A 22,973-nucleotide genomic window follows, 5' to 3' on the forward strand; every position below is an offset into this window, starting at 1 on the left:
TAGACACGCTGCCCAGCAGGAGGAGCTGGAGGTCCTGAGGTCATCTCTGGAGCAAGTTTTGCAGGCTAAAGAGGAGGACCTGCAGCTCTACAGCACCATGATCAGTCAGGTCAAGCAAGTCTTCATTCAGGCTCTCCGGCAACACAAACAGAGTTTAAAACCGGAAACGTAGCGTAACAGTCTTCCCTTCCATCAGATGTGGACTCCTGCAGACGCAGAGCATTGCAGCTCCGAAGCCTAGCGATCTGGATGGCTAAAGTTTTATCAGTTAGGCTGATACCAGACTTTAGCCTAGAGACTCTATTGTAGCCCAAAATCTTTGCACGGTAAACATCAGCCAACTAGATCAAGTACTGTACCATGAGCCTCATGGTAAATAAATAAACTGTTGTAGAAAGGACATTATTTACATTGACACTATTTACTGTAGAGTGTCACCTAAATGAGGATGAGGTTCACTTCTGAGTCTGGTTCCTCTCAAGGGTTCTTCCTCATATCATCTCAGGGAGGTTTTCCTCACCGCCGTCACCTCCTCGCTCATTAGGGATAGGGATAGATGTATAGTATCTTAACTTTTAAATTAATATTTTTGAATTAATTTTAAACTTTAATTGTATATATTCATTTATTTCTTTATTTTTATTCTTATTTTATTAATTTCTCTCTTCTGTTTCTATACTTCTGTAAAGCTGCTTTGGGACAATAAGAATTGTTAAAAGAGCTATATGAATTCGAGTGGTCTAGGAGAAGTCTCCTGGCTCCAAATCACCCAAATCCAAGCCTACAAAAAGCCAGACCCTCGTCACAATGGCCTGATCTCCAACCTACCCTCCAAGATCTAAAGCTTAGTCCCAAGACCTGAGATTTTAGCCTGTGTTTAGCCTGAATTTAGCATGCACTTCCAAGCACAACAATGTAACCTTCAAACATTAGATTTTAATCTTTAAGCTTAAGATATTAGTAGCTGGGCTTCAGATTTTGGCCTAATTACTGTATTTTAGGCTTCCGATCATGGCCTCCTCTGTTCCTAACCTAGACACTAGGCTAGTAGTCATCCATCTGTTTGTGTATTGAAGCTGAAGGGATTAATAGATTTGAGTTAATCTTAATGAGACTGTGCTAATCCAGACAAAATAATCGTTCAGATACGGACAAGGTAAAGACGAGACGTCAATATGGCTGCCATCCTGAGCCGATAAGAGCCGAAAAAAGAGCTTCGTTTTCATTTATGTCACTGTCAGTTAAACTAAAAATATTCTTGTCTTTTTTCCTGCTAACTGAAATAAAATATAAATAATTATTTTAAAGTGTATTTGTGCTGAATGAATGAATAAATCAGTAGATTCCATTTGATGGAATTAAAATAGAAAACTTCCCCATATATAAATCAAGGTAAAATAATCTTGAATGATATAGAATTATTTTTACACTTTACAGGCCCTGTCCTTTCTGACGCACGTTACACATCATCAGCATTTGGCTCCAGCGTTCTGTAAATCAGAACGACAAACAAAACTCTATAAAAAATGTAAGAAAACATCCTGGCTTTCACGTCCAGCGGCGCCGCTGCGGTCCCTGAGCTTGTTTTCTCCAGCTCACGCTGTCCTTGTGAAGCAGTGTAGAATGTGTTGTACACTCCTCACACTCCTGGGACTGGTACGGACCTACAGAATCTCCACCTTCTCTAACACTTTTCTGCTCCAGCCGTTTTCCTCCCCACAGAGCTACCACGCCTAATTTAAGTTCATTTTTTCTTCTTCCTGGAAACCAGAGAGACTTCAGCTTTAAAACATCCAAAAAGAACGGGCCTCTTATTCAGCTACGCTCCAAAGAAAGCTGCCTGTATGTGAAAGTGTGTGTGTGTGTGTGTGTGAATAGTGTGGTGCTGAGTGACGTTTTTTTGGCCTGGAGCTGATCCATGTGCCTTCACCTGGGAGCTTCATTCCCCACCGTAAGCAATCAGCTGTCGCTTCTAATTAGCAGCCATCCCTCCATCGTTAGCATGATTACACTCGACCGCATGGTAACATGTCATTAACAACAGCGCTTCATCTTTAATTAGTTACAAAAGGAAAGAAAGAAAAAAACCTGTACTGAAGAATATTTGTCTTTGGCTCACATCTTAATGTCATTTACTGATGTGAAGAAATCCTGCTTCATCAATTCAACATGGTTTCCCTCCACAATTCAACATGGTTTCCCTCCACAATTCAACATGGTTTCCCTCCACAATTCAACATGGTTTCCCTCCACAATTCAACATGGTTTCCCTCCACAATTCAACATGGTTTCCCTCCACAATTCAACATGGTTTCCCTCCACAATTCAACATGGTTTCCCTCCACAGCCAGATTAATAATAATCACAGCTTGTTACTGAGAAGCAGCAAAGAAATATAAACTACTCTGTGTTACAGTAACAGCTCTACCTCTGACACTGGAGACTCCATCCAACATCTCAGTCAGAAACACTCTGTCAGTCAAACACTCCATCAGTCAAACACTCCATCAGTCAAACACTCCATCTGTCAAACACTCCATCAGTCAAACACTCCATCAGTCAAACACTCCGTCAGTCATAAACACTCCATCAGTCAGAAACACTCCATCAGTCAAACCCTCCATCAGTCAGAAACACTCCATCAGTCAAACACTCCATCTGTCAAACACTCCATCAGTCAGAAACACTCCATCAGTCAGAAACACACCATCAGTCAAACACTCCATCAGTCAAACACTCCATCAGTCAGAAACACACCATCAGTCAAACACTCCATCAGTCAAACACACCATCAGTCAAACACTCCATCAGTCAAACACTCCATCAGTCAAACACTCCATCAGTCAGAAACACACCATCAGTCAGAAACACACCATCAGTCAAACACTCCATCAGTCAGAAACACACCATCAGTCAGAAACACACCATCAGTCAGAAACACTCCATCACTCAAACACTCCATCAGTCAGAAACACTCCATCACTCAAACACTCCATCACTCAAACACTCCATCAGTCAGAAACACTCCATCACTCAAACACTCCATCAGTCAGAAACCCTCCATCAGTCAGAAACACTAAATCAGTCAGAAACACACCATCAGTCAAACACTCCATCAGTCAGAAACATACCATCAGTCAAACACTCCATCAGTCAAACACTCCATCAGTCAAACACACCATCAGTCAGAAACACACCATCAGTCAGAAACACACCATCAGTCAAACACTCCATCAGTCAAACACTCCATCAGTCAGAAACACACCATCAGTCAGAAACACACCATCAGTCAGAAACACTCCATCACTCAAACACTCCATCAGTCAGAAACACTCCATCACTCAAACACTCCATCAGTCAGAAACACTCCATCAGTCAGAAACACTCCATCAGTCAGAAACACACCATCAGTCAGAAACACTCCATCACTCAAACACTCCATCAGTCAGAAACACTCCATCACTCAAACACACCATCAGTCAGAAACACTCCATTACTCAAACACTCCATCAGTCAGAAACACACCATCAGTCAAACACTCCTTTAAGGCTTTTATGATGACATGGCTAGACTGCAGCATTATGATGACATGGCTAGACTGCAGCATTAGGATGACATGGCTAGACTGCAGCATTATGATGACATGGCTAGACTGCAGCATTAGGATGACATGGCTAGACTACAGCATTATGATGACATGGCTAGACTGCAGCATTAGGATGACATGGCTAGACTGCAGCATTATGATGACATGGCTAGACTGCAGCATTATGATGACATGGCTAGACTGCAGCATTAGGATGACATGGCTAGACTGCAGCATTATGATGACATGGCTAGACTGCAGCATTATGATGACATGGCTAGACTACAGCATTATGATGACATGGCTAGACTGCAGCATTATGATGACATGGCTAGACTGCAGCATTAGGATGACATGGCTAGACTGCAGCATTATGATGACATGGCTAGACTACAGCATTATGATGACATGGCTAGACTACAGCATTATGATGACATGGCTAGACTGCAGCATTATGATGACATGGCTAGACTGCAGCATTATGATGACATGGCTAGACTACAGCATTATGATGACATGGCTAGACTGCAGCATTAGGATGACATGGCTAGACTACAGCATTATGATGACATGGCTAGACTGCAGCATTAGGATGACATGGCTAGACTGCAGCATTATGATGACATGGCTAGACTGCAGCTCCTGAGTAAAGGACATAGCGCATGCTAATGTGAGCACATGGAAAATGAATCTCTGGTCTGAGGAGAAAAACTGAACATTTTGGTCTGGTCCAAGCCCCACATATGGAGACAAATAAACACTGTTCATCAGCATGTCATTTATAACTAACACCATAATCACTTTCTTTTCAACCTGTTCGTTATCGGTGGAGCGTGCGTCGTACACATCCCAGTGAATGAGCTGTTGCTATAGAAACGATAAAGTATTAGAGCAGGTGCATTAACATAAACCTGTGACTTGCTGCTTTATTTCCTGTTCTTCTTGCTTCTGTTTCCTGTCTTCCTTTCTGCCTTCACATCTGGGAATAAGTGAGTGATTAGTGAAACTCATCGGTGTGATCATAAATAATAGTGGTACACATAAACACACACACACACACACACACACACACACACACACACACACAAACAGATCAGTGATTATTTAATAAATCATGAATATTGATGTGTGTGGTGTTTATAAGCAGCGAGCCGAGCGTGTGCTTGTGTCAACACCACGTTACGCAAATACCTACACCGATTTGTCACTCTGGCTTTCAATGGACCCTTTATCCGTCCCTTTCCTCTGTGGTATTCCCTCGCTCCGGATCACCGGAACTCGGGTAAATAAGAAAGCCGCTGCGCAAGCGGCCATGCTGTAAAAAAATTAGCCTGGATAAAAAAATCTCAATGCACACATTCAGGCTCCGCTCTCATTTGCATGCAATGGAAATAAAACACACATCTATATATACTGTATATATATGTGTGTGTGTGTGTGTGTGTGTGTGTGTGTGTGTTTTGGTGTTTTGGTGTTCATATCAGATTGAGATATATTTACATAATTATTTACTCTTTAAACAACTAATTTAATTTATAGTTACAATAGCTAAGTGTCTCCTGCTCGGTCCTCACCGCACTGCACACACTAGTAAAGGAGTGTAAGGCAGTCAGACAGACAGACAGACAGACAGACAGGCTGATAGAGTGATAGACAGACAGGCTGATAGAGTGATAGACAGACAGACTGATAGACTGATAGACAGACAGGCTGATAGACTGATAGACAGACAGGCTGATAGAGTGATAGACAGACAGACTGATAGACTGATAGACAGACAGGCTGATAGAGTGATAGACAGACAGGCTGATAGAGTGATAGACAGACAGGCTGATAGAGTGATAGACAGACAGACTGATAGACTGATAGACAGACAGGCTGATAGAGTGATAGACAGACAGGCTGATAGAGTGATAGACAGACAGACTGATAGACTGATAGACAGACAGGCTGATAGACTGAAAGACCGACAGACTGATAGAGTGATAGACAGACTAATAGACAGAGTAATAGATAGACAGACTGATAGACAGAGTGATAGACAGACAAACCGATAGGCAGACAGACTGATAGACTGATAGACAGGCTGATAGACAGATAGACAGACAGACATAGAGTGATAGACAGATAGCCTGATAGACAGACAGACTGATAGACTGATACACAGACAGGCTGATAGACTGATAGACAGACAGACTGATAGACTGATAGACAGACAGACTGATAGACAGACAGACATAGAGTGATAGACAGATAGACTGACATACAGTACAGACAGACTGATAGACTGATAGACAGACAGATAGACAGACAGACAGACTGATATACAGACAGACTGATAGACTGATAGACAGACAGATAGACAGACAGACAGACTGATATACAGACAGACTGATAGACTGATAGACAGACAGACAGATAGACAGATAGACAGACAGACTGATATACAGACAGACTGATAGACAGACAGAGTGATAGACAGATCGACTGATATACAGTACACTCAGACTGATAGACTGATATACAGTACAGACAGACAGACAGACTGATAGACTGATAGACAGACAGACATAGAGTGATAGACATATCGATTGATATACAGTACAGACAGACTGATAGACTGATATACAGTACAGACAGACAGACAGACTGATAGACTGATAGACAGACAGACAGACTCAGTGAAAGCTGCTGATTGGTCTGCTGTAAGAAATTTTGACATGATTAATAGTTCTGTGTTGGATTTACAGTTAGTGTGTCAGAAACAGTAAACATACATGACCTTTAACTTTGTTCCACATCACACACTCATCTCAATTACACACACACACACACACACACACACACACACACACACACACACAGATTATACACCCTATAAACACAGCAGTATCAAATAACTATAATTATGTTAGTGTGCGTGTGTGTGTGTTATTAACTTATTTCCACACCAGAATTTAGTTTAATTCCATTTATAGGTCACCATTTGTATTACACAGTGACTCACACACTTTCTTCCAAGTGTCAATGTAAATAATGTAAATATAAATAACGTAAATCATGTAAATGTAAATAATGTCCTTTCTACAACAGTTTGTAGTTGAGTGAACTAACAGGTCAGCACAAACTCTGAGTTCACCACAAACCCAACACTAATTTCTTCCTGTCAAAGTCAAGCCAGGGGTAGAACATCAGGATTGATGAAGTAGCTCCGTAAGAGACGAGCAGACTAGGAACTCACAACACACATACACACATATTTGATATGTGTGTGTATCTGAGATGTGTCAAACTGCATGTGTGTATGTGCATGTATGTGCACATCTGAGATGTATGTGTGTGTTTGTGTGTTTGTGTGTGTCTGTGTATGTGTGTGAATCTGAGATGTGTGTCTGTGTATGTATCTGAGATGTGTGTGTCTGTGCAACATCAAGACACACTACAGAGCAGAGGAGGGGCAGCTGGTACACTGGTGTCTCTGAACACTGACACCACACAGGAGATGATGCTGGAGTTTAGGAAGACCAGCATGCACCACTCACACTCACCACAGCTCCTCCATGGCTCTGCCAGCATGAACATGTCAGATGTTTAAGGCCCTAGCATAACCGGATAGCATAGCACAACTAGCTAGCATAGTGTAACCAGTGTTTATTCCATGGTGTTTGTTTCCTGAAATGTTTCTTCCGTTCAGTTTATTGTTCAATGAACCTTGCAGTTTAGAAAGTTCTAGATCAGTGTTCTCTGTGATGGTGAGAACACGTCTTGTTAGTGAGTGAATACGTCGAGATTTTATAAAGTAAAAAGAAAAAGAAAAATCCCTGAGTCAGATGCCTGGAAAGATTATACATGACAATACAATCAATCTGAGTCTGAACATGTCACCTGACACTTCACTCCTCTTTCCGCTCCCTCCATCTCCCAGCCCCTCCTCCACCCTGCCGTAAAACTCCCACAATCCCCTGCGGCGCAGGCTGTAAACGACACCAGGCTGTTAATTAATTAATGGCCATTCGGCAGAAAGCTGGCCGTGGCACTCGAGGCTTTCGTCTGCGAGGAAGAACAGAGAGACGAGGAAGCTGGAGGACAGGACTAGTGACAGGAGGAGAGGAAAAGAAAATAAAGTAGAGGAGGAAGGGTGGCATTTTCACCCTGTTGGACTATCAATCAACCTGCTGCTGCTGCAGAGGGAGAGAGAGGTGGAGAGAGTGGAGAGAGAGACAGAGCGAGAGGGAGAGAGAGGGAGAGAATGGCGATGGACTGGCCTACACATTCTCCCCCAGCACTGGTCCCGGCTGCGGTGAGTGCCGGAGCAGTTCTGGTTTCTCATTATGTCTTCAACGTTGCTGCCCAAGTCCCTGATCCAGCGGTAAGACTCTTTTACCTCTAATCATCTCTACCTCCTTCCTTTCCTCCTCTTCCTCTTTCTCTATGACAAAAGCACAATTCACACGACCGACAGCTGCAACCGGCCATAAAACCCCGCCGCAACCATTAGAAGCAGAATAAAAGTCCAGATAAAGACATCATGTGGCACACGGGGTGTTGGTGCATCAGTTCTGTGGCAGATGACCTGAGGGTTCTCAATACCAGAAAAAATGACCTGCAAATATTCAGAGCATCACTAACGGCTTTACAGTGCTCTAAAAGTCTCACAGGCTTGTTAGAAGGTTCTAGAATATCATTGGATGTTCAGAAGTTCTCCATATTCTAGAACAGTGAAGTCAAACAGTTAGCAGGGTCATGCCATGTGTTCCACATGTTCTAGAACAGGGGTCTTTTATCTACTCAGTTTAGCGCAGTTCTATCTGAGACCCTGAAGCCTGGATTTCAGTACCATCACCAAGAGAACACTGTATACTGAAGATTTAAATCTATTTTGGAACTTTCTTCAATATAAGTGGTTCTGGAATGATTCTTAAACATTTATTTGAATAAAGTTCAGAATTTAGATGTTCTAGATTAGTGTTTCTCTCCATCCATTCCTCAGGGCTCTACATACCTTCCACATGTTCCAGACAAGGATCTATACTGCTACCAAGAGAACCCTACATGCTAGAGATTTAGTATGTATCAGATGAGTTTGAAGATCTTTATAGTGTTCTTCAGTATTTCTAGTTCTCAGTGTTGAGCTTGTGAGAGCGCTAGAACAGGCTTTTGTTATGTGATGCTTCAGATTTTTTGGTGAAGGTTTTTCAGAGTTCTGTGGAGATATTAGCATGTTAAAGAAAAGTGCATCATGGCCTAGAATGTTTGAGAAAGTTCTCCATGGTTCTGGATGTCTGATATCTGTAACTGGAGGAGAGGATGGAACCTTCTGCTCTCTGCTGTAGTAACTGTTCTTTTACAAAAACAAGTAGAAATCTTTAGAACTCTGCAGCAGGTCATTTCCACCCAATACATACTGCAGGGTGCACAGGTGTGTTACGTGTTCCACAGACCGCAACAACAATACACACCAATACACAAACACACACACACACACACACACACACACACATACACACACACACAGATAAATGACATGATGCTGTAACCCCAGTCATGTGCTATAACATTAAAACTGTGCAATTTTAGACAATTGCGTTTGTTTTACACAACTGGTGTGTGTGTGTGTGTGTGTGTATGTGTGTGTGTGTGTGTGTACACAAATGTAAATGTGATTTATGATAAGACAAAAAACAAATAAGATAAATAAATAAATATATAAATAAACCCTAGCTCTGTTTAAAGCCTCTTGTTAGCATAAAAGTTGAAATGATCAGTATGTATTATCACATGTTTTATTGCTAATTTGCTAATAACTAATGAGTCATCATAGCAACAGAGCAGCTGAATGTTAAAGGGCAGAAATCAGGAGAGACTCAGTGCTGACCGAAGATTCGCTTTCATGCTAAACTGATTAGCATCAACTCAGTGATGAAAATAAACACATGAGATCGATAGCAGAGAGAGAGAGAGAGAGAGAGAGAGAGAGAGAGAGAGAGAGAGAGAGAGAGAGAGAGAGAGAGACAAAGAGAGAGACAGAGAGAGACAGAGAGAGAGAGAGAGAGAGAGAAAGAGAGAGAGAGAGAGACAAAGAGAGAGACAGAGAGAGACAGAGAGAGAGAGAGAGAGAGAGAGAGAGACAAAGAGAGAGACAGAGAGAGACAGAGAGAGAGAGAGAGAGAGAGAGAGAGAGACAAAGAGAGAGACAGAGAGAGACAGAGAGAGAGAGAGAGAGAGAGAGAGAGAGAGAGAGAGAGAGAGAGAGAGAGAAATCCCCTCAGGGACTCATGTTAAAACCTCACACAAGAAAATAAGACAATGTTCAAAACATTATTGATTTGCATCTCTGACACTTTCACAGAGAAAAACAATCAAACCCAATAAAGAACAGAGAGAAAAACAGAACTTTTCACCTTTCAGAGACTTCTTCATGCTAACAGTGTAAATAATGCAAGACGTATAAAAGTGTAGAAACATATCGATCCATAAACAGGAGTGTAAACACTTCATACAAATTCTACACAATGAACACAATAAACTGCCGGGATGTTAGACTTTATTAACTGAATACATTTACCATACAGACCATAAAAAAAGGTTCTTAATTCTTAAATTAAAGTTCTTTTATTACTGACACAAAACTAAAACAAAATACTTTATATTTCATTATTAAAATGTGAATAATTACAACAAAACAAATCTAAATAGACATTATAAATAGTGCTAAAAGAATTTAGCATTGAGAACTAAAACTAAAATAATAATAATAATAATAATAATAATAATAATAATTTATATTTAAAATAGAAAACAATTAAATATTATTAATAGATAACAAATATGATTAGAATTTACATTTAAATTTTAAGTGATCAAAAATAATAAATGAATATTATTGCTATTTATTAACTTTATTATTTATTACACATAAAACCAGTAAATAAATTAAAAATCTTTTACAGACTTTTTATTTATGCAGTGGTTTTCATTCACTGCCTAACTGATCTTATTCATTTTATTCTGTAAATTCCTCATTAGCTAATGAAGTGAACATGCTAACCTGAAAATGAACCTCATCAGTAGCATATTAGCAGTAAATATTAAGACATGAGTGAATGAGTGTGTGTGTGTGTGTGCCCTGCGATGGGTTGGCACTCCGTCCAGGGTGTATCCTGCCTTGATGCCCGATGACGCCTGAGATAGGCACAGGCTCCCCGTGACCCGAGGTAGTTCGGATAAGCAGTAGAAGATGAGTGAGTGAGTGAGTGTTAAGACATGTAAATGATTTACAGCACTTTAAATAGAGAAATTAACTTGACGATGATTAGAAGTTAGCGCTGAGTCAGCGTTAGCAACTTTTATTAGCGCCAAAGCCGTGTAAAGACAGTTTAAATCGGAGGAAGAATTCAGCACTGCTGAGTGAGATCTGATTTTCTGTCTGTAAACCCGACCATGTTGTCAACGTCAGCTCTCTGGAGTCTAGGCTAATCTGATTCTCATGCTCTATTAGTGTGTGTTGTGAAAAACCTTCTGGTCAACAAACTTTATCTGTTCTTAATTCATGCTAACTTACATGAGGTACTTAAAAGTGACAGGAAGTGAATGTTTAAGCCAGGTTAACTGTGCAGACAGACTCTACTGACTGCTTCTGCCTGAAGACAAACCTTACTCTGTCCTTCTCTAGAGCTTCAAAGAACAAAAAATAATGAAGAACCACATGAGTGAGTGCTGAAGTCAGCAGGATTCAGTAATCAGAGCCTGACCTACTCATACAAACCTCCACTAGATGTTCTTCATTCAACTACCTGCTGACTTTGGCAGGTGTGGCTCCACTGCCTCCACTGCCTTTACTACCCTGCTACCTCCTTTTTGTTCAGTACCTCTACTACCCCAACTGCCTTCACTCCCTTTATTACCTATACAATATTCACTAGTTCTACTGTCTCCACTTTCTCTACTACCTCTAATACCTTCACCACCTTTATTGCCCCCACTTCCTCTACTACCTCCATTTCTTCCACTACCTTCACTATCTTGACTATCTTCACTACATTCCCTGCCAAATCTCTTTGACCCTGTGTATCAAATTCAAATTTTATTGATGGTCAGAGAAGGCAGCTGGTCTCAGTGGAGCCATCTTGGATTTGGATTTGGAGTTAGTACCCATGGGGGCACGGTGGCTTAGTGGTTAGCACGTTCGCCTCACACCTCCAGGGTTGGGGGTTTTATTCCCGCCTCCGCCTTGTGTGTGTGGAGTTTGCATGTTCTCCCCGTGCCTCGGGGGTTTCCTCCGGGTACTCCGGTTCCTCCCCCGGTCCAAAGACATGCATGGTAGGTTGATTGGCATCTCTGGAAAATTGTCCGTAGTGTGTGATTGCGTGAGTGAATGAGAGTTTGTGTGTGCCCTGCGATGGGTTGGCACTCCGTCCAGGGTGTATCCTGCCTTGATGCCCGATGACGCCTGAGATACCCGAGGTAGTTTGGATAAGCGGTAGAAAATGAGTGAGTGAGTGAGTGAGTGAGTTAGTACCCGTCATATCATTCTTGCCTCAGCATATTTGACTCCTGCCTCTCATTTTTAGATGATCTTTGGTCTCTTGCCCTTTGGTCTGGGAATGTTGTGGTTATTTGTTTTTGACCCTGGGCTGTTTAAATAAATCTCCTGCACGTGGATCCTCACATCTCCTGTGAGATTTCACCTGACATTTAAACACATAGAGCTGAGAGAGAACACAGAGTAAAAACTAATAGAACATTGGCTCATGAGTCCCGTCGTGATGAAACAGTGGGAACAAAGATCTCGCTAAGTCACTCTGAGGAGTGTTTGATGCCGGTGCTGAGAAATGTCATGTTTTTAGATTAACCTTCTCAGGCTTTTCAAAACACATTTCATGTTAACCAGATTAATGGCTTAATCAGATTACGGAAAACTGAACAAATGTCTTTTATCTTCATCAATTTTGAAATCATGGTGTATTTATTTTCGAGGCTCAGTCCTTTTCTGTTCTTATTGTCTCAGTGTAATGACCATACAGCTCCTGTCTCACTGACTGGTGACTTAGTAACTGTCTCACTGACTGGTGACTTAGTAACTGTCTCACTGACTGGTGACTTAGTAGCTGTCTCACTGACTGGTGACTTAGTAGCTGTCTCACTGACTGGTGACTTAGTAACTGTCTCACTGACTGGTGACATCGTAGTTCTCTCACTGCCCTCTTGTTGGTGGATGTCACTTCACTTAAATAAAGACAACTGTACAAAGAGAAAATTTGAAGTACCTCTCTCTCTGTCTCTCTCTCTCTCGCTCTCTCTGTGTCTTTCAGCTCTTGCCCACAGACCCTCCACCGAAGCCGGACCCCATCACCTCGGAGACGGTCGTGTTTTGGGGACTTCGTCTCTGGCAGGTTGTGGGGATTTTCTCCATGTTTATCCTTGTCATCAGTAAGTGTATTTACATAAGTAAGATAAACAGAAATCATATTTGTTATTGTTTCATTACAGTATTTTTATTATAAGAACATTTTTACCCTGATGTTGCTGAATGAGGTCTCTGGCTCAGTAAGGGGTGGAGCTTATGATCATTTTCATAAGAATGCATATGGAGGTCTCTGCTGGTCCGGCTGCAGGTCCTGCTCTCTCACTGCCGTGACCGGGTTCCATTCCAACCCAGTTAATCACTAAGGTGTTAACTTTCAGTGTCTGCCCCAAGCCCGGGTAAATAAATAAATAATTAAATATAAATGTAGACCTTATAATCATTTACATTATTTGCAATGTTTATGTTCTAATATTCCCAAGCTTAGCTAATGTTAGCGTTAACCCTTTAGATGTTTTTAAGTAAATGTTTAAAAGTTATTTATTTAGTACAATTTAACACATAATGGTTGACCAAAATGTGGAACAAAGAAATTATAAAGCGCAAATATGAAAAAATAAATTATTAATATGATGTAAAATACACACAATACACACACACACACACACACACACACACACACACACAAACATTTGATAATGTTTATCTAACTATACTGTGCTCTAATAGTTTTAATAATTAAAAAACAATTGTGCTGATTACCACTATAGAGGAGGCGGGGATAGCGACAATCAAGTGTGTTGGTAATATTTAACTTAAATTTGACTCCGCCCACTTTCTCAAGGAACATCAGAGGCATTTTTGTCAGATTGTCTGTTTATAAAAACAACCATGAGAACAAGTTAAATATCACTTTTGGCTAGGTTGATGTTTACATTTACAGACCAGAGCAAAAGAGGGGTTGTTGAAATGTAACCATGGAAACGATGGTATAGTGATCTAATGGTTTAACTGTAAAGAATAATGATTGGACTGACTGTAGTTGGACTGAGTATTGATCATTGTTGAGAATGTTCCGGAGTCCTCTGGCCAGTTCAGAACCTGTTGTTTTTTAGGTGTAATGACGTCCACTGATGTTCCTCTGATGCATCTTTTGATCTTTAGCCCAGATGAGACAGACTCATCGACATAGTTACCGCATCGATCCTATGTGGCCTGATTAGATGGTGCTGCTGGCAGCACGAGCTGTGGTTCATCTGATCTCAGTGTAAGTGTAGGGTTCATAGTGAAGCTGTTTCATCTCTCAGCGTGAGACTGAGACACGTCTCCACTCGTACGTCACGCTCCTCCACACATGTCCTGCTGAGACACTTTCACCATCCCATTCCACCAATCTGTTTCTCCACTTTTCAATCTCCAAGGCCACATTAGATCCTGTTACTGTCTAACACCAGACATCAAGTCAATAAGCTTTTATTGTCAGTTCAAATGAGACAATGTTTCTCCAGGACCATGGAGCTACATAGAACAAACACAGAGCTACATAGAACAAACACAGGGCTACATAGAGCAAACACAGAGCTACACAGAACAAACACAGAGCTACATAGAGCAAACACAGAGCTACACAGAACAAACACAGAGCTACACAGAACAAACACAGAGCTACATAGAGCAAACACAGAGCTACATAAAACAAACACAGAGCTACATAGAGCAAACACAGAGCTACACAGAACAAACACAGAGCTACACAGAACAAACACAGAGCTACATAGAGCAAACACAGAGCTACATAGAACAAACACAGAGCTACATAGAACAAACACAGAGCTACACAGAACAACACAGAGCTACATAGAACAAACAAAAAGCTACATAGAACAAACACAGAGCTACACAGAACAAACACAGAGCTACATAGAACAAACACAAAGCTACATAGAACAAACACAGAGCTACACAGAACAACACAGAGCTACATAGAACAAACACAAAGCTACATAGAACAAACACAGGGCTACATAGAGCAAACACAGAGCTACACAGAACAAACACAGAGCTACATAGAGCAAACACAGAGCTACACAGAACAAACACAGAGCTACACAGAACAAACACAGAGCTACATAGAGCAAACACAGAGCTACATAAAACAAACACAGAGCTACATAGAGCAAACACAGAGCTACACAGAACAAACACAGAGCTACACAGAACAAACACAGAGCTACATAGAGCAAACACAGAGCTACATAGAACAAACACAGAGCTACATAGAACAAACACAGAGCTACACAGAACAACACAGAGCTACATAGAACAAACAAAAAGCTACATAGAACAAACACAGAGCTACACAGAACAAACACAGAGCTACATAGAACAAACACAAAGCTACATAGAACAAACACAGAGCTACACAGAACAACACAGAGCTACATAGAACAAACACAAAGCTACATAGAACAAACACAGAGCTACACAGAACAACACAGAGCTACATAGAACAAACACAAAGCTACATAGAACAAACACAGAGCTACATAGAACAAGCACAGAGATATATAGAATAATACATAAAACAAACACAGTGCTACATAGAACAAGCACAGATCTACATAGAGCAAGCACAAAGCTACATAGAACAAACACAGAGCTACATAGAACAAACACAGAGCTACATAGAACAAACACAGAGCTACAGTACATAGAACAAACACAGAGCTACATAGAACAAACACAGAGCTACACAGAACAAGCACAGAGCTACATAGAATAATATATAGAACAAACACAGAGCTACATACAGTAGAACAAACACAGAGCTACATAGAACAAGCACAGAGCTACATAGAGCAAACACAGAGCTACATAGAGCAAACACAGAGCTACATAGAACACAGAGCTACATAGAACAAACACAGAGCTACATAGAACAAACAGAGCTACATAGAACAATCACAGAGCTACATAGAACAAACAGAGCTACATAGAACAAACACAGAGCTACACAGAACAAACACAGAGCTACATAGAGCAAACAGCTACACAGAACAACACAGAGCTACATAGAGCAAACACAGAGCTACACAGAACAACACAGAGCTACATAGAACAAACAAAAAGCTACATAGAACAAACACAGAGCTACACAGAACAACACAGAGCTACATAGAACAAACACAAAGCTACATAGAACAAACACAGAGCTACACAGAACAACACAGAGCTACATAGAACAAACACAAAGCTACATAGAACAAACACAGAGCTACATAGAACAAGCACAGAGATATATAGAATAATACATAAAACAAACACAGTGCTACATAGAACAAGCACAGATCTACATAGAGCAAGCACAAAGCTACATAGAACAAACACAGAGCTACATAGAACAAACACAGAGCTACAGTACATAGAACAAACACAGAGCTACATAGAACAAACACAGAGCTACACAGAACAAGCACAGAGCTACATAGAATAATACATAGAACAAACACAGAGCTACATACAGTAGAACAAACACAGAGCTACACAGAACAAGCACAGAGCTACATAGAATAATACATAGAACAAACACAGAGCTACATACAGTAGAACAAACACAGAGCTACATAGAACAAGCACAGAGCTACATAGGACAAACACAGAGCTACACAGAACAACACAGAGCTACATAGAACAACCACAGAGCTACATAGAACAAACACAGAGCTGCATAGAACAATACACAGAACAACACAGAGCTAGGGGCTTAAAGTATGTCATAGATATATAAAGTGTATCTGTACATCCTGATGCAAACAGTTTGAGACAAAAGACAAAAAGACAGTGCAAACTAATAATACACTACAAGAAAATACACAAGACATTTCACAAAAGCAGCGGTGACCAGTGAACATACTGTATTTTTACTTCTTTATACTTCTTTAGTACACATGCAAAAATACTGTACTGAACACATTAGTATTATAGCAGCAGTTATATGAGGTGTTGTAACGAGTGTAAAACAGCAATCGACTCAAATGTGAAAGACAAAATGTGTAAAGAGCAAAAACAGTGTGTAAAAATAGCATGTAAACAGTTTGATATGGTGGTGCTGTAGACATGGTGTATATTGGAAGAGTGTGTATTTGGTGTGGGGGCAAGGTGACTTAGTGGTTAGCACGTTCACCTCACACCTCCAGGGTTGGGGGTTCGATTCCCGCCTCCGCCTTGTGTGTGTGGAGTTTGAATGTTCTCCCCGTGCCTCGGGGGTTTCCTCCGGGTTCTCCGGTTTCCTCCCCCGGTTCAAAGACATGCGTGATAGGTTGATTGGCATCTCTGGAAAATTGTCCGTAGTGTGTGATTGCGTGAGTGAATGAGAGTGTGTGTGTGCCCTGCGATGGGTTGGCACTCCGTCCAGGGTGTATCCTGCCTTGATGCCCGATGACGCCTGAGATAGGCACAGGCTCCCCGTGACCCAAGGTAGTTCGGATAAGCGGTAGAAAATGAGTGAGTGAGTGAGTGTATTTGGTGTAGGTCAGTGCAGTCCATGCAGTTAAGTGTGTGTGTGTGTGTGTGTGTGTGTGTGTGTGTGTGTGTGTTGTGTTCAGTACAGTTCAGTTCAGTTATTGGGGATTCTGAGTGTGTGGGGTGAGGAGTGTGTGTGAGGGGTGTGTGAGGTCCACAATGCTGTTGGCTTTGTGGATGCAGCGTGTGGTGTAAATGTAAATGATAGAGGGAAGAGAGACTCCAACTATCCGCTGCAGGCTCTTGCTATCAGACATGGTGCAGTTCCTAAACCAGACAGTGATGCAGCTGCTCAAGATGCTCTCAATGGTCCCCCTGTAGAACATGGTCAGGATGGGGGGAGGGAGATGTGCCTTTCTCAGCCTTTGTAGGAAGTAGAGACGCTGCTGGTGACCAGGTGAAGTTCTCCACCAGATGAACACCAAGAAATTTGGTGCTCTTGACAATCTCTACAGATGATCTGTCATTGTTCAGTGGAGAGTGGTCACTCTGTGCTCTCCTGAAGTCAACAACCATCTCTTTAGTTTTATCAACATTCAGAGACAGGTTGTTGGCTCTACACCAGGAAGTTAGATGTTGCACCTCCTCTCTGTATGCTGACTCGTCGTTCTTGTTGATGAGACCCACCATGGTCGTGTCATTGGTGAACTTGATGATATGGTTTGATCTGTGCATTGCTGTACAGTTGTGAGTCAGCAGAGTGAACAGCAGTGGACTGAGCATGCAGCCTTGAGGAGCTCCAGTGTTCAGTGTGGTGGTGCTGGAGATGCTGTTCCCGATCCGGACTGACTGAGGTCTCCCAGGCAGGAAGTCCAGGATCCAGTTGCAGAGGGAGGTGTTCAGTCCCATCAGGCTCAGCTTCTCAGTCAGGTGCTGAGGGATGATTGTGTTGAATGATGAACTAAAGTCTATGAACAGCATTCGTATGTAAGTGTCTTTATTGTCCAGGTGGGTGAGGGCTAAATGGAGGGCTGTGGCAATGGACATCAACCAGCTGAGACTACAAAACTCTTCTGTATGTCACAGCATCTCTTTATTTATCTCTTTCTTTCTTTCTTTCTTTCTTTCTTTCTTTCTTTCTTTCTTTCTTTCTTTCTTTCTTTCTTGCAGTAAATCAGTGTAGTTATTTGGAGGAGAATCACTGCACTTGTAGTTGAAGGTGAATCTAATGTAGGGTTTAAGGAGAATAAATGTGTTTTATTTAAGTAAAGCGAGTGACAGGTGATGAAGGAGATGATTTATGGAGGTGGTTTACAGTGTTATTTGAATATTAATGTGAATATTATAAGTGCATTAGAATTGTGTTGATTTTACACCCCAGTGTCAGTCTCGTCCGTGTGGTGTGTGTTTTTCAGTCATTACACTGTGCTGCATTTTTAAATGTCGAGTTCCTCGCACCAAGAAGGAGATCGAGGCTCGTCACGCTCAGAGACAAGCAGCTAAGACCTATGCTAACACACTGGAGACGGTTCCTCCTCTCAATGAACTCACTGAGATACCAGGAGGTAAAAACACACACCAACACACATAACACACACACACAAGAACACAAGAACTAATTCTGCTAGCTCTGTACGTTAACTGTTTACACTTTACTGTATTTTCATCACACTGAATCCTTTAGTTTTCTGTTTTTCTTTTTTCTGAGTTTCCCTCTCTATCTGTGTGTGTGTGTGTGTGTGTGTGTGTGTGTGTGTGTGTGTGTGTGTGTGTGTGTGTGTGTGTGTTTGACCCTTCAGTGATTCGTACTGTCTCTGAGCAAGTGCAGGCATGTGACACTAATCAACTTCCTGCTCTGAATGAGGAAGAGGAACCGACCAATCAGAGCGCTCAGAATGAGACAGGCTAAAACTCTACTGTCTGTCTGTCTTTCTGTCTGTCTCTCTGCCTGCCTGTCTCTTTATCTGTCTGTCTGTCTTTTTATATGTCTGTCTGTATTTTTATCTGTCTGTCTCTTTATCTGTCTGTCTGTCTGTCTTTTTATCTGTCTATCTGTCTCTTTACCTGTCTGTCCGTCTCTTTTATCTGTTTGTCTGTCTCTTTATCTGTCTGTCTGTCTGTCTGTCTGTCTTTCTTTTTATCTGTCTGTCTCTTTATCTGTCTGTCTGTCTTTTTATGTCTGTCTCTTTATCTGTCTGTCTGTCTGTCTGTCTTTTTATCTGTCTATCTCTTTATCTGTCTGTCTATCTCTTTATCTGTCTGTCTCTTTGTCTGTCTGTCTGTCCTCTTATCTGTCTGTCTCTTTATCTGTCTGTCTGTCCTCTTATCTGTCTGTCTCTTTATCTGTCTCACCCCTCAGTACTTTATCTTGCTTCTGTATTTCAGACTCAATAAACTTGTCTTTCTCACTTCTTCGCTTCGTCTCTTCTCTTTTTTTGCTGTCTGTTGTCTTTCCTGCTCACAAACCCTTATAACTCACATCACACACTCCTAGCTCATTTACTCTCCAGTACACAGTGCTGTGCATAAGTATTTGCCCCCAACACTTCCACATTTTGTAATTTTTGTGAAATTTGTAAATCCACAAATTAAATTGGGGGAAAGAATTAAGGAGCATTTGATTGGCCACAGATCAGACATTGTCTCTCAGATCAGACGTGTCGTCATTGTCTCTGTAGAATTATTAAGAACAGATCTACAGATAAACAGCTTTTATTTCATCCCTAAAACATCAAGAAAAATGCTGAAAAACCTGTTTTGGTGTTTTTTTGATAACCAGTGTGTAAATGACCAGTGGAATTGTGGGTAATTACAGAATACACACTCTGACAGCATGCTGTTTTAATGACAAGCTTATTAGCACATACTATATTTTGTGTTTTTTTTTTTTTTTTTGCGTTGATTTTGCAAAGTCTCCTCAGAGGCTCTGTTACATGTTTCTGTTTCTTTCAAGATGAAGTTTCCACAGGAGCTTTTAGACTTGTGCAGACTGAGAGACTGAGAGAATGTGCCTCATAATGACAACGTTTCATTTCATTGTTATTTCATTTTATTGCATCAGTCACTTTGGAAGAAAGCAGCTGTGAATCTGAGAAAGAACTTCTCACCTCTCACATACACACACACACACACACACACACACACACACACACACACACACACACACACACACATACACACACACATACACACACACACACACACACATACACACACACACACATACACACACACACATTAACAATAACTTTATTTAACTTTATTTTATCCTCTTTCACACCTGTGTTCAGGTGCACTACATGTTCATGTCACCAGTGTCCTCCATCTGATTCTCATGGGGTTGTCTGGGTTCATCATACCTGTCCACCTGGAGACATTCTGTCTCCTCAATGAGTCTTTTAACTGATTTTAACTGTAAGGTGATACATTGCCTTATACGTTCAAAGTTAGCATGGAGTTAGCGACAACTTCTTCTTCTTCTTCTTCTTCTCTTATTGCTGGAGAAACTTATTTCTGGGAACTCCTTCTTGTTCCCGGTGTTCTGTAGGGTGTCATGTCTCTGACCAATGTCCTGTCCTGTGGTCACTTGGTAATGCCATGAAGATATCAAACCTAGCTTTACAATTACGTTCCTCAACAAGCAACAAGTTTTCCAAGTTTGTAACCTGGATCTGTCGAAGGAAGTGAGTTAATCAGATAAACTCACCTCTTGAGATTCATGAGGAACAGGTGTTTGTCTAGTCCCAGGTCAACGGCTCACCTCAGGATCACGCTGGTTGTACAGAAGACTTTAAACAGCTTGTATCCTGAAGGCACATGTTTGGGCTCATGTCCACCGGTCATGGCACTGGGAGGTATAGTGCTGGTGCCCGAATCCACTGTTCCACAAAAAGTTGACTATTGTTTGAAAACAATAGTCTAAAATCAACTCATCTGGTGCCACAAAGTGGAGGCTGCCAGGTTGTTTACTACCAACACTCTTCATCTACATGGTAGCTGGCACAATAGGGCAATAACCCTTTCCACTTTGGAACAGTAATCACTCCCACTTTTTCTTTTGGAACTGTTCATTCCCCAAAAAACATTTGGATCCATTTTTCCTTCACCGTAATCCTCCTGGGAGATTTGGAGTTGCAGTGTTCTCTCAGTTACCAATGATAAAAGCTTTTTGTCCAGTTCACCCTGTTAGAGGAGGTCTGTTAATAGAGTTCAGTAGTTTGTGTTAAAACTGAGATGTCTTCTTGTCCTGTGATGGGAACCCCCACCCTAACCACGTACACATTGGAGTACAGTAACAGAATGATCAGGATCGACACGATCAAATACTTTCGTTTGGTCTAATGATAAAACCCATACTGTAGATTCTTCATATTGATCTGTTTACGATCAATTACATCCCTTAATAAAGAAGGTTATGTACAGTAGATCTCTGTGGGATGCAGTATGTTTCATCGTTCTGTATTAGCAGACATACTGTAGGCAGTGCTTGAGTCTATTTCCTAGACACTTTGATGAAATATTATATTGCAGGCACAACAGTGACGTTGGTCCAAAGTTCTAAAGTCCTAAGTCTCTTTGTTTGTGGAGCAATGACAGAACTGCTGGACTACAAACTGTGTCTTACTGTCAATATATTCTGATAAAACCTTGTGTAGATCTGGTCTGATTAAGTCTCCGAACTCTTGATAAAATTCCCCTGGCAGTGAATCAGTTCCAGGGGATCGTCCTGTCACATGTCTCTGAGAGTTCCTGAAAGGTGCTTGTTTTCTCAGAGTCTTCCTCCCCAAGCTGAGGTAACTCTGAGTAAATCATCAGCACAGTCCATGTCTCAGCTCTTGGCAATCCACAGATGTTTATAGAAATCTCCTGCCAGCTTCCTCATTCCTGTAGAATTCTTCATAATGAAACTGTCCAAATGATGATGAAGATCATGTTCTGTCTTTTTTATATTAACATCTAAAATGACCATGTGATGGTCCAAAAAAAACGTCTAAAAGTGTCCTTCCCTACTGTTGTACCTTTTCTAAAGTAAACCCACTGACTCTTTACTAGGTTTAACCATGAATATTATTTTACTCTTTTACTTCTTATTCTCCAAACATCTAATCATTATAATGCATTAATAACTTTAGTAACTCAGTGCCACACGTTCCAGCACATTCCCAGTGGAACTTCATTATCAGTGCGTGTTTTCTGAAGAACTGAAACATTAATAGGTTTTGAGATCACGGATAATTTATTCCTGTCTCTCCTCCATTAATATTTAATGTTGCTATTCTTTTAAAATCCATAGAATGAAAGATACAGGAAAGAACACCACTAGAGTTTTGGTCATTTAACTCTCTCAGTGGGGTTTGTGTTTGTTTTTCCCTTCAGTTCATTATTATCTGCAGCTCTCTGAACCTTTTCCTGTTCTTTTATTATCGAATCCACTGAAGTCTAATTCTCCACTTAAAACAATCCAGTTGTTTGTTAAAAGATTCATTTGTCTGTTTTCCTTATTGAACTCTTCCACTGCTTTATTAATGTGTGATGAGATGCTTTCATATCCAATTTCTTTCTCTGAGTAACAATGCAGATCTTCTTCCACAGTTTCACCCTTCACAGGCTCACACCTGACTC

The 22,973-nt window shown here is 41.1% G+C and overlaps 2 protein-coding genes across 2 annotated transcripts in view; both read left to right on the forward strand.

The window, feature by feature from the left end:
- The window catches only part of ccdc13 (coiled-coil domain containing 13), an 11,744-nt gene extending 10,527 nt beyond the window's left edge, over positions 1 to 1,217 (forward strand). The window contains exon 15 of the mRNA XM_060875430.1: positions 4 to 1,217. Within this exon, the coding sequence (XP_060731413.1) occupies positions 4 to 172 (169 nt within the window). The 3' untranslated portion in view covers positions 173 to 1,217. The remainder of the gene's footprint in view (positions 1 to 3) is intronic.
- Positions 1,218 to 7,429: 6,212 nt separating this feature from the next.
- tmie (transmembrane inner ear) lies at positions 7,430 to 19,420 on the forward strand. The gene is made up of 4 exons (XM_060875471.1): positions 7,430 to 7,955; positions 12,898 to 13,015; positions 18,767 to 18,916; positions 19,151 to 19,420. The coding sequence occupies exons 1-4, from the start codon at positions 7,836 to 7,838 to the stop codon at positions 19,258 to 19,260; spliced, it is 498 nt and encodes a 165-aa protein (XP_060731454.1). The 5' UTR covers positions 7,430 to 7,835; the 3' UTR covers positions 19,261 to 19,420.
- The last annotated feature ends 3,553 nt before the right edge of the window (positions 19,421 to 22,973 follow it).

Source organism: Tachysurus vachellii, chromosome 7 (assembly GCF_030014155.1).
Source record: "Tachysurus vachellii isolate PV-2020 chromosome 7, HZAU_Pvac_v1, whole genome shotgun sequence".
NCBI classification, from domain to species: Eukaryota; Metazoa; Chordata; class Actinopteri; order Siluriformes; family Bagridae; genus Tachysurus; species Tachysurus vachellii.